This window comes from Pezoporus occidentalis, unplaced genomic scaffold, assembly GCF_034315485.1.
Source record: "Pezoporus occidentalis ecotype Australia unplaced genomic scaffold, CSIRO_AGI_Poc_V1 ctg212, whole genome shotgun sequence".
In the NCBI taxonomy this organism is placed as follows: domain Eukaryota; kingdom Metazoa; phylum Chordata; class Aves; order Psittaciformes; family Psittacidae; genus Pezoporus; species Pezoporus occidentalis.
Window position 1 is genome coordinate 234,614 of NW_026913987.1, and position 18,002 is coordinate 252,615.

General features: G+C 45.9%; 1 protein-coding gene across 5 annotated transcripts in view; it reads left to right on the forward strand.

The window, feature by feature from the left end:
- Positions 1-6,742: 6,742 nt before the first annotated feature.
- Positions 6,743-18,002, forward strand: part of FGD3 (FYVE, RhoGEF and PH domain containing 3) — a 120,430-nt gene continuing 109,170 nt past the window's right edge. For 4 of the 5 annotated variants that reach the window (XR_009965024.1, XM_062619600.1, XM_062619603.1 and 1 more), the window contains exon 1: positions 6,743-7,106. Coding sequence is in view for 4 of the 5 variants with exons in the window: in XM_062619600.1 (XP_062475584.1) it covers positions 7,094-7,106 (13 nt within the window). In the remaining variant the exon portion in view is untranslated. The remainder of the gene's footprint in view (positions 7,107-18,002) is intronic. The other variant, XM_062619599.1, reaches the window with a different exon arrangement.

The window sequence follows — 18,002 nt, forward strand, 5'->3', positions numbered from 1 at the left end:
CAGGCAACTCGTTCACTCACTCCCCCCCTTCTTTCCCTCCCTCTACTCCCGGAGGGACGGAGAGGAGAATCGAAAAGAATGCAACTACCCCGGGTTGAGATAAGAACAGTTTAGTAACTAAGGTATAACACAAATCGCTACCGCTACCACCAATAATAATAATGATAAAGGAAATAACAAGGGAAGAGAATACAACACCTCAGCACCAGCTGACCGATAACTCACCCCCCCAGCCTGACCAAGCACCCACCGATACCTCCTCCAACCCTGCAGTCTCAGCCCTTCTGGGTAACTCTCAGTTACATCCTGGCCATGATGTGCTGTGGTATGGAATACCTCTTTGGTCAGTTTGTGTCAGGTGTCCTGTCTCTGCTTCCTCCCAGCTTCCCCTCCTCCCTGGCAGAGCATGAGGCTCACAAAGTCCTTGGCCAAACCAAAACATCCTTGTTATCAGCTCTGTTCCCAGGCCAAAAGTCAAAACACTGCACTGCACCAGCTACCAAGAAGGAGAAAAATGACTGCTACTGCTGAACCCAGGACAGCAACCCAAGCCAACCATATCCTGGGCTGCATCAAAAGGAGCGTGACCAGCAGGTTGAAGGAGGTGATCCTGGCCCTCTACTCTGCTCTTGTGAGACCTCACCTGGAGCATTGTGTGCAGTTCTGGTGTCCTCAACATAAAAAGTAACAAGTTGGAACAACTCCAGAGAAGGGCTACGAGGATGATCAGGGGATTGGAGCACCTCCCATATGAAGACAGGCTGAGGAAGTTGGGGCTGTTCAGCCTGGAGAAGGCTGCATGGAGACCTCATAGCAGCCTTGAAGTATCTGAAGGGGGCCTATAGGGATGCTGGGGAGGGACTCTTCATTAGAGACTGTAGTGACAGGACAAGGGGTAACGGGTTAAAACTTAAACAGGGGAAGTTTAGATTGGATATAAGGAGGAAATTCTTTCCTGATAGCATGGTGAGGCACTGGAATGGGTTGCCCAGGGAGGTTGTGAATGCTCCATCCCTGGCAGTGTTCAAGACAAGGTTGGACGAGGCCTTGGGTGATATGATTTAGCATAAGGTGTCCCTGCCCATGGCAGGGGGGTTGGAACTCGATGATCTTAAGGTCCTTTCCAACCCTAATTATTCTATGATTCTATGATTCTATTTTTAATCTTACAAGTAAAGTCATGTGGTAGAATAGTTGGTGCATTGAAGCTTCACAAACCAGTCCCTGGTTAAGACCATGTTATCTAGAGCCTGCCTTTCCTCATTACAGTGACCTTTAAGAAATATAGGTATAAAGAAAACCAGATAGTCCAAAATCTCTTGTATATATCTTGTCTGTTATGTTTATACAAAATACATGCACAAGGTAAAAAATATGTCTACTACATAATTCAGTAGATCAAGTTTTTCCATCTGTCTTGATTGTCAGAGATTGCAGGTTTAGTAACTCTCTCATTAAAGCAACCAACTGACAGAACCTCAGTTTGGCCAATTTTAGGGTACTGAAAACTTTGGGATAAAATCTACAATGCCCTTTAGATTATTTAAATATTAAAGTAATAATTTCTGAAACGGCTTAACCTAAATCCTGTTCAATCTAAGAGCAATTAGGCAGCTCTCTCCTTTCCCCTTTGAATAATAGAGTTAATGTTCCTGAAAGACACTGCTTTTGAAAAATTTCACCTTCAATGCATCTGTGTCAGATGACTCAATTCATACAGCATATCTTGTTTTTGAGGGTAGTATGAAAGTGTTGTTTGAAAATGTTTAATTGGTGGGTGACAAGCTGTAATTGTTCATTTACTTTATAATGTGATACAAAGTAGATTTTGAACATGAGAGTTGAAAGGAGCTTCTGGGTCACTGAGTTCATCCCCAGTTCTGCAGTGGAACACACACATTTGACAAGCCTACAGCTTTCAGAAATCTAAAAATAAAAATGCAAACTCAAAGTGAGCAAACTAATGTATGCATGGAGGTGTCTGCAGCCCTGCTGCATTCCACTGTAAGTTTAACCTCGGTATTCTGGTCGCTGAGCTAGAGAGGCCCTCGCTATGAGACCAAGAGTCTGCTGGCTGCCACACATGTTGCTTTTTAGCTAAAGAGGTCACAAGCACCACCTCATTCTCATCATCCTTTCCTGTGAGTGTGGATAGTCACACATTAAATGTAGCTTTTTTGGTCAGGATATTAGGAGTCCCCTAATGACCCAGGGTACTACCCTCATTTTACACCAGAGACAAAAGAACCAAGTGGATCCACCACCCCTGTAGTTCATTGTTATTTGTCAAGTAAGGGCAACAGGATTATTGTTTTCCCCAGCCCAGTATTTACAAGATGAAGAATGGCTCTGTTACCCTCCTTGGGGACTCCAAGAAGAACATTTTTAGTTGTGAAGATCAAGCTCTGGAGAGAGGTGACACACCGATGATGCATCATCTGCTATATGAACCTTTTTTTCTATTTTCAGAGAGTTCAGATATCAATTCTGATGTATATTACCTTTAAAAATTCTGAATCAATTTATATGGAAAACAACTGTTAAGCTGGTGTATAAAAAATATCAGTGAAATTAGAAAGCCCAGGATCTGAAATGCCTTAGTGTTAAGGCATACAACATTAACATTGAGTCAAAATACAAGCCCTAGTAAATATTTAAGTTCAACTCCTTTAAGTAGTGGAGATAAAATACAGCCTATTCCACTCTGCTATAAAAATCTAATGCCAGAGCATAAAAGCTGCTACAGGACATGTGTCCTGAATAGAAGACTGCTGTACTTTTATCTGCAGTTTCTTGGTTTTGCATTTCTGTTTTTCTGTGGGTTTTTTCCCCTCTGGATTCCTGGCTGCTCTGGTAACTGCTGTTGGTGAATGTGGAATAAACTTCTTTTTGCTTAAGGTATCATTAAAAAAGAAAACCAAAATCCTGCCTCAGAAGGGTTTCAGCTTCAAAATATTTCCCTAGAATGCTACCTTTGATGAGCCATTTTTTCCCGCTTTTTTTTTTCAAATTTAAAGTGAAAGCAATCAAATTAGTTTCAGTGCTGCCATCAATGTCAATTCTTTTTTTGTTGCAATTGGTGGTTTAATCTCATTCTGAATGAGAAATAAAGCAGAACTTCTCTCTCTGCGATTGAAAAGATTCAGTTTCAAATTCACAAAAATGAGATTGCATAAATACTCAAAAGACATATTAGAGTAATCTTCAAAACTTCATCTTCAAAAGAAAAGTAGTCTCTTTAGAAAGGGAGGAAAAAAAAGCTATGATCAAAATTCTGGGAGTCATAAATAAGGACTCTGTACACAAAAGAACTTTGTAGACTCAGTAGAGTGTCATATGATGGCAAAAGCACATGAGGGTCACCCTGAGGTTTACATCATCCAGAAGAGAACACAACATGTACCTCTTACATGAAAAGCATGTCAGATAAACCCCGTGTATTTGCAAAGCCTTACCTTCTTGGTCTCCAGTGTCTCATTAATTCTATAAGAGGTTATTTTTACCCTCTTGGGGTTTATCTTCCCTGGGCATGAAATGGTAATCCTTATTTAACTGCAAAGCCTACCATGAGGGAGAATTAATTTGTGTTGAGAGAGCTCTTCCTGTAAAAGAATTTTAATGTGATATGACAATTTTTTTTTCATTTTGGGGGAGAAAGAATGAGTATTTCTGTGAACTTTACTAACTGCTTACACTTATTCATTGACCCTCTTTTCTTACCTTTGTGCATTAGAAATCAAGGGTTTGAAAACAATAAAAAGTATTCCATGATAAAGACCACATTCAATGGAACTGTTGGAACAAGTCCAGAGGAGGCCACGAGGATGATCAGGGGACTGGAGCACCTCCCGTATGAAGATAGGCTGAGGAAGTTGGGGCTGTTCAGCCTGGAGAAGGCTGCATGGAGACCTCATAGCAGCCTTCCAGTATCTGAAGGGGGCCTATAGGGATGCTGGGGAGGGACTCTTCATTAGGGACTGTAGTGACAAGACAAGGGGTAACGGGTTCAAACTGAAACAGCAGAAGTTTAGGTTAGATATAAGGAAGAAGTTCTTTACTGTGAGGGTGGTGAGGCACTGGAATGTGTTGCCCAAGGAACTTGCGAATGCTCTGTCTCTGGCAGTGTTCAAGGCCAGGCTGGATGTAGTCTTGGATGACATGGTTTAGTGCAAGGCGTCACTGCGCATGGCATGGGATTAGAACTAGATGATTTTAAGGTCCTTTCCAACCCTTCCTATTCTATGATTCTTTGACATTGTCCAATGCTTCAAAGCTTAAAGGAAAGAAGTAAAATGTACTGGATACAAACTGCAATTTGCATTTGCAAATAAGATTTAATAAAACTAAGGCCTTAAGGTGCTCAGCAAGATCCATTTCAATGCAGAAAATTCAGTTTCTATTCAATGCCTATTCAGTTTCTATTCTATTTAATAGAAGCTTCGATTTCTTTGAGATTAAGCCTAGGAATGACAGAGTGAAAGAAATGTTGACAAGAGGGACAGACTTGTTCCCATTAGGACTTCCTGCATGAGACATTGAAGGGAAGCAGCTTGGGTACCTGAAATAGCACAGTCAGGAAGACTATCCTTTTTGGATACCCATCTACAGCCTGCTACTCAATAAAAGGTTGAATCATATGCTTTTGATCAGGAGTCATTAACTGTGCTGCAAAGCACAATCCCAGGTTTTGTTCCTCAAGCTTTTAAAAGACTGGATGCCTCTTGATTCAGAGGGAAAACAAGATTCCGATATTCAGAGGAAGTGTCCCAGCAAACCCCTTCCTGTTCTAAAACCAGATCTGTACAGGTTTTCGTTTTTGCTGGTAGTGTCAGCCCACCTTCTACTATTCCTTCAACTCTCTGACAGAGGTGCAAAAAAAGAGCTCTTCTTTTCTTCACGGCTTATCTGCTGCAACTGCTCCCTGAGACTCAGCGCTACTCACTCTGGCTGAAGAAATGGCTGATTCTTAGATGTGAAAAAATTTAAACAGGCCTTTGTTGCAATCTTAGCTGGACAAAAGTAATGGTCGCAATTTAATGTTTGCTTCAATTGCAAACTCCCTCCAGAATTATTCCACTGATTCTGGTCAGATACAAATGAGACACTGTAAATACCAGACTCTGAGAGTTGAAAAAAGCACCTACAATGAATATAATGCTCTGTTTCCATGGGGGGTGGGGGGGTGGATCAAACCAAAATGCTGGTTTGTGTGGGGAAAGAATTGGTCAGGAAATAAAAAAAAATCATTTTAAAGAATGCGGATTATTTGGTGCTCTGATTCTATATCAAATACGCTTAAAGTTGTTTTGTGTCAGCTTTATACTTTATAGCATTGACAATGCTGGCTTGGAGTTTGTTTCTTCTGCTGAACACTCCTTATATCTGATAAGCGTGCAGCACTAGTTGGTAAGATAAGATCTGCTCTGGTGAAAGTACTTTAGAGATTATTGGCCTCACTATCTTGAAGGACAGGACTGATTCCAGGGAGCTAGAACTACTTCATACAGCAATAAATGTGGGGAGTCTCACCACTGAAATCATTAGCATCTGTATGTTAATGCTTTGAGTAGATTTTTGAAAGTAACAGGTACATTTCAAAAGTAACCTGAAGAAACCCAGGTTGGTTTATTCATGATAAAGCAGACTAAGAGTTACTCTAGAACTGTTACTCCTTTTTTATCCTGGAATAATTAGTTCAAATTAATAAATTTTAAGAACTTCACTACAGAACTATTTTTTCATTTTACGATGCTTCTGAAATTACTCAAAAGTGTATTTCCATAAGGGGGCCTACATCAAAGTTGGACATTTCAGGGGAAAGATAACGTGCAATGACCAATTACTGGGTAATAAAAAGTAGACTGAAGTCCAGTGTAGTTAACTTCTGAAATTACTGGGGTTTGGGGTTTTCTTTTTCCCTGAAGGTAAGTGCCATTGTGAAGATAGTTTTACACTGTTTCATTCTTTCAGAGACAGAGTGCTTGATATATACTTTCAAGCTTAATGCATTTGTTTTGCTCAGTATTATTCACTCCTTGCAATGAGGAGCCGAACCCTGAATTCTCCTCTGACATGGACCTCTCATAAGAGACCGGTTTCACTCCGGCTGCAGCAGGGGCACTTCACCAGCGCCCTGCTCATGGCCTGCTGCCCGCCAAAGCGAGCGTCGTCCTCCTCGCTCCCGGCCAGTCCTGCTCCCTCTCCAGGGCAGAGAGCAGGGAGCCGGGGCGCACCGCCTCGGCTGCTGCTGCCCAAGACGCCCTGTGTGTTGGCGTGGGTTTCTGGGAGAGGGCACAGGTTGTCTGTGTCTGAGGGGACGAAACACCAGGGCTCGCGTCTGCGTTGCTCGGACAGTGCCTGCAGGACACGCCGTTCCCAGCCGGATCCAGCAGCTGCACCGAGCTTTCGGCTCCAAAGGCAGCAGCTGCTGCTGCGGGAGCCCGGAGACTTCCCCTTCTTTTGCCTTTGCCACGATTTTGGACTTTTGCCTGGGGGACAAACTGAGCAAGGAACCAGGGAGCCTCGGAGCTCCGATGTGCGCAAGGGCTGCGGCCCGGGCCCCGGCAGAGCCCAAAGGGCTCCCCTGAAGGGAGCGGGACGCGGCCTCCGCCCGCTCGGGACTAGCTCGCTTCAGCGGGACCTTTCAGCAGCGCCGCCCGCGGGGCCCGCGCACGCGGGTGGGCGCTCCTCGCACCGCAGGCGCCCGGTGCCCTGGGCGGGAAGGAGGCGGGGGCCAGGGGTCTTCCGCGCCGCCGAGGCCTGCAGCGCGGCCCCCGCCTTCCGGCCGTACCGAGCTGCAGGGTCGGGCGGGCTTCTCCTCCTGGGCCGGGAGCGGCACATATCCCGGCAGCCAGCGTGGCCCCCGCGGCCGGTCTCACTGGGCCGGCCCGAGGCGGGCGGCTCCCGCCTCCACCGCCTTTGGGGGCGCCTTGTCCCGCTCGCGGCGCCTCATGGCGCTTTGCAGCTGCAGTGGGAGGGAGAGGAAGCCCACCCCCCTCTCCCGGCGGCTGCCTTTGTAACCGCTCTGCCCGGCTCGCCGCCCGGCCCGACTCGCAGCAGCTTAGGCAGCGCCGGAGAGCGGCGGCGGGAGCACATGGAGCCGGAGGGTAAGGCTGCGCCCTCCGTGCCGGGCCCCGCTGCCCGCCCGGGGATCTGCCCCAGCACCCTTGGGCAGAGGTTTCCGTGGGCGCCCCGGGCTTGCCCGCCAGGTCTTTTCCTCAGCGGAGGCTGGGGCGGGCAGGGGCCGCGGGGAGCCCGGGCTGGGGAGTGGGGCGGGTGGGGGTCTCGGTGGGGTGAAGTCTGCGGGGTCACCCTGGTGGGCGCGGAGGAGGCCGCTCCCTGGGCCGGCTCCGCTCCAGGTGTGCAAGGCCTGGAGGGGCAGCGCTGCCCTGTCGAGCAGTGCGCCCACACCGGTCGCTGCCATGCCCTGTCCGGCCGGCGGGCGCTGCCTCGGCGGTGGGGCCTTCCTCTGCCCGCTCCCCTCGCCGGGTGCTGTGCCTGGCCCGGAGCGGCGGCACCCAGGAACGCGGGGGTCGGACTGCCCCGGGGCGGAGGTCCGGCCTGCCCCGGAGCAGCCTGGACAGGTCCGGAGGCACGCTGAACTTTTCTTGGTGTTGATTTTGTTCTCCCCTCCCCGCCCTCCGCCGCGGGCTGCTGTGCGTCTGAGGCGAACCCATTGTCCGTGGGAGCCCGACCAGCCCCTCTTCAGGCCCGAGCTTTGAAGCTGGGACTGGCAAGTGCTGCTGCCCCGGTCCTGCTAGGTGGAGGTGAAGTACTCCTGCGGTGTTTCCCTTCAAACCTGGTGGATGTCTGCAGGCACCGAGCAGCCTTGTCCCTGCGTGGCTGACAATGCTCAGAGGTTGCATGTTTGAGTAAATATAGTACTATATGTGTAATAGTACTATATGTGCAAATAATAGTGCTGTATGTGTAAATATATTTTTAGTTCTCCTAAAGCCACATAAAACCAGTTTTGTTACGTGCTTACTTTAGTGAGACTAGCATTAACTGCATAGATTGAATTTATTTTCTGCCAATCCATATTTAGGCACTTATGCTGAGTTTTTCTCCACTCTTGCCTTTTTAAATACCTTTTGGAGCTGTTAGTACTTGTAGTGTAAACCATTTCTAGTTGCAAATTGGAAACCTCTGAGCCATAATGGTCCGTTGCATTTAGCTGGCTGCCTCTTGTAAGCCTTACATTCTCGTGCAAAAAAAAAAAAAAAAAGGAAAGGAAAAAAAACCCACCCTGAAAACCCTTATGAGATTCATGTTTAGAAAATTGGCTGCATACATTGTAGCTGTTTTTTAAACCTCGGTACCTAAGTCACATTTTCCATTCCAAATATTGAGTGGTTAAAATGTGTTAAAGGGATATACTCTACCTTAGCTCCCTTGCAAGCTTTAGGGAATTTTAACACAAAGGAAAATGGCTCTACAGTTTACAAGAGTCTGGGACTAACCGCTTCTTGCAGTGCCTGATCTGCAGCAGCAGCAAGCAGTAAAGAGACTGCTGGCAATTGTTAATGACCAGAATTGGGTTTGTTGCCCAAGCAGAGAAGTGTGCAGAATGTAAATGGGATATTGATAAAATTATTCATGTATGTTTTATAACAAATATATATTTAATATAAAGCTGGTTTTCACAGTGCTGTTACAATACTTCGGTTATACAAAGTAGCAGAGCTGTGTCTATAATCATACCATGAAACAAGCAAGCTGGGTTTGTTCTTGATTTAGCGCATTTATGACCTAGTTCTTTATATTGTATATCTACTTCTTTAGTAAAACTAGAGAAAAATTATAACAATGAGGTTAAGTTTAAAGGAATTCCTTCCTTTGAAGAAATAAATACTCAAAAAACTGAAAGTTTTTGGCCCACTTCTGAGGTAGGTAAAGGCAGATCAACCGAAGAAAAGATTCCAGCGAGCTGCAGGCCTGTTGAGGTTCCCCATCTGCACTGGGTCCAGGAATATTCAGCCAGTCTGACTTCTGGCATCTCCTGAGCTACACAGGTACCAATCTTCAGTACATTAAATTTGGAGATGGGTCCTCCCACATGGGTTGGACACTGCAGGAGCTGAAATACCTGTGTTAGCAACCTGTTAAAAGGAGCTGGGACTCTCACGTCAGATCCTTGTGGATAGGTACTATAGATATTCCACGGCATGTGTGAATATGTAGTTTTGTTGATTGTGGTTGTCTTCAATGAGTTATTTCTGTGCTCAGAGTTACAGCACCTGGACTCTGGTGATCTCATGGAATGCTGTAGAGACTTAAGCTTGCTTGCTCCTGTGACTTTGATCAGATGTGTTCTGCTTGTGTAGTCCTGACTCAGTTCTTGAATGGAGCTGGAATTGCCATTGTCCAGTCCCTTTTGGTGCAGCTCTTTGCATTTAAATTATGTCTAAAACTCTTGATGAAAATGAAGTCGGGACTTTCTTCCCAAAGGAGCTGCCAAATGTGCAGATGCAAGCTGTTAATAGGTATCTTCCACAGAGACAGGGAAGAAAAAGTTGATACTCAGTTGCCTTTCATCAAGGAAATCTAGTCGAGCGTAGTATGCCATGGCAAATACTGACCTGCAGAGTTCCTATGGATATCTCTGAAGCTCCAAACATTGATTGAGGTGGTAATGTGTGAGGAGATTGGGATTTGGAAGCTTATTTGAAGTGTCTCAGGGATGCAAGAGAGGATGATATGTTCAAACCAACAAAAAGAATGGAATCATAAATGGAGTGGTGATGGTCCTCATGGCTTGCTTTCTGTGTGGGATGGGCTTCCATAGTGTGATCCAGAATGAGGAAGACTGTCTTGGGTCAGTAGCAGTGGAAGCAGGTTGCCAAAACCCTGGGCCACTCTGAGGGAAAGACTTCAGAAGTCAGAATCCAAGGTGATAATTTTTTATTTGTGCATTGTTTGCATTGCATGTTTTCAGGACAGGCTTTGTGGTTGAGTTTTTCAAAGCATCCCAAGGGTTTCCTGCTCTGAGCTCCCTGATTAGGTTGCTATGGGTTTGATTTTGGGGAAGTCTTGTTTTCAAACTGTGAGATGGGATGATATGGGGACTGCTGCCCTCTGACATGCTATGTAAAAGCCACGTGCTTCCCACTGGTTTCAGATGAAAAATGAACTAACTTCTGTAAGAGGTCTTTGGAACAGCTTTGTCTTCTTGTGTGTCTGTAAAGCGTCTGCCTCAGTGTGCACTGGATGTTCCTGAGTGGAGCTTTCCTGCTGACCTAGCTCAATAATAATGAATACATGTTTTTTTCCCAAATTGTTTCTACCTTCTTTTGTTCTAGGGGTCTTGTTAAGGTTATCAGACATCAATAATATTGGTGCAGATGATCCTGCTGTGGTTAGTGAATGGGACCTAGTGGGCTGTGTGAGGATTGAAAGCTCAGAGAGTGCAAATGTAACAATGATGTAGTTAATGCTTTGTTTCTGCTAAGACTATACACTGGTTTCTACTAAAGGTATGCACCTATAAGATACTTCTGAGTAAGATTAATTTTCTTCTTCAAGCTATTTTGTAACCATTTAAAATATTTTTCATTTACTAAATACTGAAAACTTGCAGAATTCGAAACCATTTAAAAAAGGTGAGTGATAAAAACAAAGTAGCTCTCAGGACTGGATACAGATACTGTGTTAGAGGTCTGAGCTGATTGTCTAGATATTAACTTGTTTGAGTAAATAGTGTGGCAGATTAAAAGTAGCAATAACTACTGCGGTATTTGTTTGTGTTGGTGCTACCAAAGTTTAATGTGAAAATGAACGTTTCCTGACAGCCATTGGTTTATCATTTTTACATAATGATGAATATTGATACCACTGGTAAAAAGTCTCTTGTTCCAAATTCTCTGAACGAATTGGAAGTTCCTTTCAAGTTAAAAAAAAAAAAAAAAACCCAACCAAAACCAACATCTTTGTATATTTTTTGGATGCGGAAACAGAGAATTTGGGATAGCCTGAGATGAGGTGGACTAAGGTACAAACGAGAGAGAGAAAAAATATGAGGGAGTATCACTGAGGTCCTGAGCTAGTTTCTTCCATGATGCGGCAGCTCTCAGGTCACACTGTGTGCTCACCACCAGCTCTCAGGTTTCTTAATTTTCTTGTCCTCTACTAGCTCCTGTGAACTCACTGAGTACGGAGCCCAGTCCCCCAGGCACAGGACCCCAGACCTCCACCGTGAAAATTTATGTGAAATTGGGAAGAGATGTTTGCAGATCAATGTTGTGTTCAGTGGAGCATACAGTAATTGGAAGGCAGTCAGTCACAAGCACCGCACTTCAGCTGGTTTGGAGGTTATGAGTAGTGAAATTTGAGAAGGCCTTTGTCGGTGGAACAATAGTGGAAGTACACTGGAAAGTGCTTCCAGTGGAACTTTTTGCCCCTCCCACTATCTCCCCCCTCCTGTTCCCCAGCCAGCTCCTAAAAGCGAGATTTAGTATAACTATATTTACATCTAATGCTTGGCACTATCTTAAAATTTTATGGGTCTTTGAATTTGATTTCACACTTTGTAGCTTTTCACTGTTTATCTGGTTTAGCTGTCATTAGGAGTTTTTGGTACTGAAGTACTGCATGCTTGCTATACCTTGATACCGGGCAAATACTGTCCTGGCCAGCACAGAGAAGTGCTAGCTCATGGTGTCTTCTCCTGCAGTGCTAAATGGAATGACAGCCTGACGTGCACCTCTGTTTCCTCATTGATATGGCTACTGCTTTTTCTGGCAGTAGTCACCATGTATGTCTGAGCAATACCAAGGTGTGCAGTTGTGACCTGTCTTCTCAGGGTTAAGTTACTGAGTTTAAATGGTGCTATTTCAAGCGTGTTGCCTTCATACTGTTCTCAGAATGCTGTTCTCCCTGCTCTTTCCTCTGGTGTTGCTGACTTTCTTTGCTATTTTCACCTTTATGTGAAATGCAATTGTATTTCAGAGTTTATTGGTATTACCCACTTCCTTGTTTTCTGGGTTGCTCTTCTCTTATTGTTTAGCTAGGCTTAAGACCCTGGTATGGGACAGAAAGTGATGTGACTGCTGTGGGAGGGCTTGGTGGGGAGCTGGGCCGGAAGGCTGGGAAGAGGAGGTTGTTTACGTAGTATAACCTCAGTCCTCTCTTGCAGGATTCCCTGCAGGGTCCTTGGTGGGTTCAGAGAGGTGATTTCATCAGCCATCTTCAGAAGCTCCAATAACAGAGGCTCAAGGTTTCTACCTCAAAGCTAGGCTACCTGAATAACCCTTCAGTTGTCATCAGGATACATTTCTCCCTTTGTCTGTGTTCTCCTCTTAATATGATTACTGTTTTGGTTCTTGTCCAGGGTTTGGCTGTAACAGTTATTTTTGTCCTTCTTAGTAGCTGGTGCAGTGCTGTGTTTCCAACTTTAGTCTGAGAACAATGCTGATAAGACACTGATGGTTTAGTTATTGCTCAGTAGTGCTTACCCTGATCAAGGACTTCTTAGTCTCTCATGCTCTGCCAGTGAAAAGAGGCACAAGAAGCTGGGAGGAAGCAGAGACAGGACACCTGACCCAAAGATATAAGAGGTACACACCATGGGCCACCCTATGGTTTTACTTGAGGGATCATGGAGAAGACAGGAGAAAGTGGGATGGAAAACCCACCCCACTTCTGGTTGAATGGATGCGTGACTTGAAAAGGAAAACAACTGTCAATGATGATATCACTGGCATTGATGATAACAGTCTGTATCCTGGGCTGCATCAAAAGGAGCGTGACCAGCAGGTCAAAGGAGGTGATCCTGCTCCTCTTCTCTGCTCTTGTGGGACCTCATTTGGAATATTGTGTGCAGTTCTGGTGTCCTCAACATAAAAAGGACATGGAACTGTTGGAACAAGTCCAGAGGAGGGCCATGAGGATGATCAGGGGACTGGCGTACCTGCCGTGTGAAGGTAGGCTGAGAAAGTTGGGGCTGTTCAGCATTGAGAAAAGAAAGCTGCATGAAAACCTCATAGCAGCCTTCCAGTATCTGATGGGGGTCTATAGGGATGCTGGAGAGGGACTATTCCTTAGGGACTGTAGTGACAGGACAAGGGATAATGCGTTAAAACTTAAACAGGGGAAGTTTAGATTGGATATAAGGAAGAAATTCTTTACTGAGGCACTGGAATGCCTCAGTAATTCCAGTGAGGCACTGGAATGGGTTGCCCAGGGAGGTTGTGAATGCTCCATCCCTGGTGGTATTCAAGGCCGGGTTGGACAGAGCCTTGAGTGGCATGGTTTAGTGTGAGGTATCCCTGCCCATGGCAGGGGGGTTGGAACTAGATGATTTTAAGGTCCTTCCCAACCCTAACTATTCTATGATTCTATGATCATGCAGCTGATGCTACATGGAATAAGTGGTCCGCACTGATCACACTACGAGCTTGAGTAGGAAATCCCAGTCGTCTAGGAATCTTGGAAGTGATCATGGACTGATCTGAAGGCAAAGACTTAGAATGTCACCAGAGGGGGAGGTGACATGCTGAGGAGGCCCCACTGTACAACCAACTCCCAGACAGTGAAAAGCAATATGCCTTGTTTACTGATGGGTCCTGCCATGATGTGGCAAAGCACTGGTGATAGAAGGTGGCTGTATGGAGTCCCCTACAACAAGTTGCAGAAACTGTTGAAGGAGAGGGTGAATTGAGTCAGTTTGCTGAGGTGAAAGACACTCAGCTGGCCTTGAACATTGCTGAATGAGAAAAATGGCCAGTACTTTATCCCTATACTGACTCATGGATGGTGGCAAATGCCCTATGGGGGTGGTTGTAGCAATGGAAGCAGAGCAACTGGCAATGCAGAGGTAAACCCATCTGGGCTGCTGCACTGTGGCAAGATAATCACTGCCTGGGTGCAGAACCTGGTGCTGGAGATACGCCATGTAGATGCTCATGTATCCAAGAGTAGGGACACCAATGAACATCAGAACCACCAACATGTGGATCAAGCTGCTAAGATTGAAGTGGCTCAGATGGATTTAGATTGGCAACATAAGGGTGAATTATTTTTAGTCCGGGGTGGCCATGACACTTCAGGCCGTCAAAGCAGAAACGTGAAACGTGCTGCAGTTAAGCAAGCCAAATGGTTAAAGCCTCTCTGGTGTGGAGGGCGATGGCTGAAGTACAAATATGGAGAGGCCTGACAGGTTGACTATATCATACTCCCACCAACCCACCAAGGCAAGCGCCATGTGCTTACCATGATGGAAGCAAGCACTGGATGGCTAGAAATACACACTGTGCCCCATGCCACTACTCTGAATCCTATCCTGGGCCTTGAGAAACAAGTCTTGTGGCAACATGGCACCCCATAAAGAACAGAGTCGGAGAATGGGACTCATTTCTGAAACAACCTTATAGACACTTGGGCCAAAGAGCATGGTATTGAGTGGGTTTATCACATCCCCTACCATGCACCAGCCTCTGGGAAAATCGAATGGTACAATGGGCTGTTAAAAACTACACTGAGAGAAATGGGTGGTAGGACTTTCAAGCATTGGGATACACATTTACCAAAAGCCACTTGGTTGGTCAACATGAGGAGATCTGTCAACAGGGCTGGCCCAGTCTAGTCACAACTTTTACATACTGTAGAGGAGGATAAAGTTCCTGTGGTGCGCATAAAGAATTTGTTGGGAAAACAGTCTCAGTTATTCCTGCTTCAGGTAAAGGCAAGCCCACTTGTGGGATTGCTTTTGCTCAGGGACTTGGATCTACTTGGTGGGTAATGCAGGAAGATGGGGAAGTCTGGTGTGTACCTCAAGGGGATTTAATTTTGGGGGAAAACAGCCAATGAACTTAATTGTATGCTATTGCCTGCTATATAACACTTCTGTAGCCCCTTAACTTGATGCCTATCTCTGCCACTCTGGGTTTTGAAAACAAGATACGTGCTGTCATGATCATCAATAGAGAATAAAATCATTGGAAAGCCAGCAGCAACAGAACTGTCCTCAGGTCACCATTGACAGACCCTGACTTCCCTCAGATCATCACCCCACCACAGAACCTTGATGAAACCAGATGAGCTCAGCAGTGACCAGACCGAGTTCAGCGGTGTCATCAGCAGGCAACAGTCCAACACTACACACTGTCTCTCATGCCCTGAGAGACTGTTACAACAGGTGGAGCCTGACAACATGGACTGGATGAATTCAGAGAACGTTATAGGGATGGTCCATGGACTAAGGAATGATACCTCTCCCTTTGTGTATGTGGATACATATATATATATGAGACAAAAAGCAATGGTTTATTGAAAAATGTGGGATCTGAGCATGACATGAATGCTATAGAATAAGGGATAGATAAGTGTTCTGAGTTCAGCTGTAACAGTTATTTTTCTCCTTAGTAGCGGGTGCAGTGCTGTGTTCTCAACTTCAGTCTGAGAACAGTGCTGATAACACACTGATGTTTTAGTTGTTGCTCAGTAGCGCTTACCCTGATCAAGGACTTTTCAGTCTCATGCTCTGCCAGTGAGGAGGGGCATGGGAAGCTGGGGGAAAGCAGAGACGGGACACCCAACCCAAACTAGCCAAAGGGGTATTCCATACCACAGCACATCATGCCCAGCATAGAAGCTGGGGGGAGTTACCTGGAAGACCCAGATCACTGTTTTATTGTTTTCTTTTCCCCTTTTAGTTCTATATTCTCTCCCCTTGTTATTTTCCTTATCATTATTCTTGGTGATAGTAGTAGTGGTTTTGTATTATACCTTAGTTGCTGGACTGTTCTTATCTCAACGTGTGGGATTTACATTCTTTCAGTTCTCCTCCCCATCCTCCCATGAGCGGTGGGCGGACAAAGGAGAGAGTAAGCGAGTGGCTTTGTGGTTCTGAGTTACTGGCTGGGCCTAAACGATGACAGTTCTGAACTCTAAAAAACCATGGCTCTTTGACAGTCTTCGACTGTGGTCGAAGTTAATTTAGGGAGAAGGCTGAGGTTCTCAATGACTTCTTTGCCTTGGTCTTCACTGGCAAGTGCTCTAACCACACCACCCGAGTCTTGGAAGGCAGACACAGGGACTGTGAGAATGAAGACCTTGGGCCCACTGTAGGAAAGGGTCTGGTTCGAGACCATCTTAAAAACCTGAACATGCACAAGTCCATGGGACCTGATGAAATCCATCTGTGGGTCCTGAAGGAGCTGGCTAATGAAGTTCCTAAGCAACTGGCCATCATATTTGAAAAATCATGGCAGTCAGGTAAAGTTACCAATGACTGGAAACAGGGAAATACAACCCCCATTTTCAAGAAGGGGAAAATGGATGACCTGGGGAATTACAGAGCAGTCAGTCTCACCTCTGTGCCTGGCAAAATCTTGGAGCAGATTCTCCTGGAAGGCATGCTAAGGCACATGAAAAACAACAAGGTGGTTGGTAACAGCCAGCATGGCTTCACTAAGGGGAAATCCTGCCTGACCAATTTGGTGGCCTTCTATGATGGGGCTACAGAACTGATGGACAGGGGCAGAGCAGTTGATGTCATCTACCTGAACTTGTGCAAAGCATTGGACACTGTCCCACACGACACCCTTGTCTCTAAATTGGAGAGACATCAATTTGATGGATGGACCACTGGGTGGATAAAGAACTGGCTGGATGGCCACACGCAAAGAGTTATGGTCAATGGCTCAATGTCCAGCTGGAGACAGTAACGAGTGGTGTCCCTCAGGGATTGGTGTTGGGACCGGTCTTGTTCAACATCTTTGTCAGTGACATGGGCAGTGGGATTGAGTGCACCCACAGCAAGTTTGCCGATGACACCAAGCTGCGTGGTTTGGTTGATACGCTGGAGGGAAGGAATGCCATCCAGAGGGACCTCGACACGCTTGTGAGGTGGGCTGATGCCAACCTCATGAAGTTTAACTGTAACAAGTGTAAGGTCCTACACATGGGTTGGTGCAATCCCAGGCACATCTGCAGGTTGGGCAGACAAGAGATTCAGAGCAGCCCTATGGAGAAGGACTTGAGGGTGTTGGTCGATGCAAAACTTAACATGAGCCGGCAGCGTGTGCTCACAGCTCAGAAAGCCAACCGTATCCTGGGCTGCATCAAAAGGAGCGTGACCAGCAGGTTGAAGGAGGTGATCCTGCCCCTCTACTCTGCTCTTGTGAGACCTCACCTGGAGGATTGTGTGCAGTTGTGGTGTCCTCAACATAAAAAGGACATGGAACTGTTGGAACAAGTCCAGAGGGGGCCATGAGGCTGATCAGGGGACTGAGCACCTCCTGTATCAAGATAGGCTGAGAAAGTTGAGGCTGTTCAGACTGGAGAAGGCTGCGTGGAGACCTCAGAGCAGCCTTGAAGTATCTGGAGGGGGCCTATAGGGATGCTGGGGAGAGATTCTTCATTAGGGACTGTAGTGACAGGACAAGGGGTAGCGGGTTAAAACTGAAACAGGGAAGTTTAGATTGGATATAAGGAAGAAATTCTTTCCTGTTAGGGTGGTGAGGCACTGGAATGGGTTGCCTAAGGAAGTTGTGAATACTCTATCCCTGTGAGTGTTCAAGGCCTGGTTGGACAGAGCCTTGAGTGGCATGGTTTAGTGTGAGGTGTCCCTGCCCATGTCAGGGGGGTTGGAACTGGATGATCTTAAGGTCCTTTCCAACCCTAACTATTCTATGATTCATTGAGCTGGTGAATTAATGTGAAAGGCTAAACCACTGACACTTTGGAGTCTGGTTATTTGTTAGCCTGTTGTTGGAAGTCCAACCTCTGTCCTTTGAACAGAGCGTTTGGGTACAGTGTACGCATGAGCTTGCACAGCTGTACACATCATTGTGGCTGTCTGGTTGGAAATTCTGGGAGGCTACCAGCCTTCATGTTAAAGAATGTGATTTCTAAAAGTCCAAAGAGCCAAGTATTTTTTTGAAGGCAGGGAGACATCTGAATATTGCTTGGATGTCAGAGTTTTCTTCTGTTTACTTTAGACTTCTGAAAAGCAGGCAGGTGTCTGACTATAATGAATGAATTTAAAACTGGGCTTCTGTTTT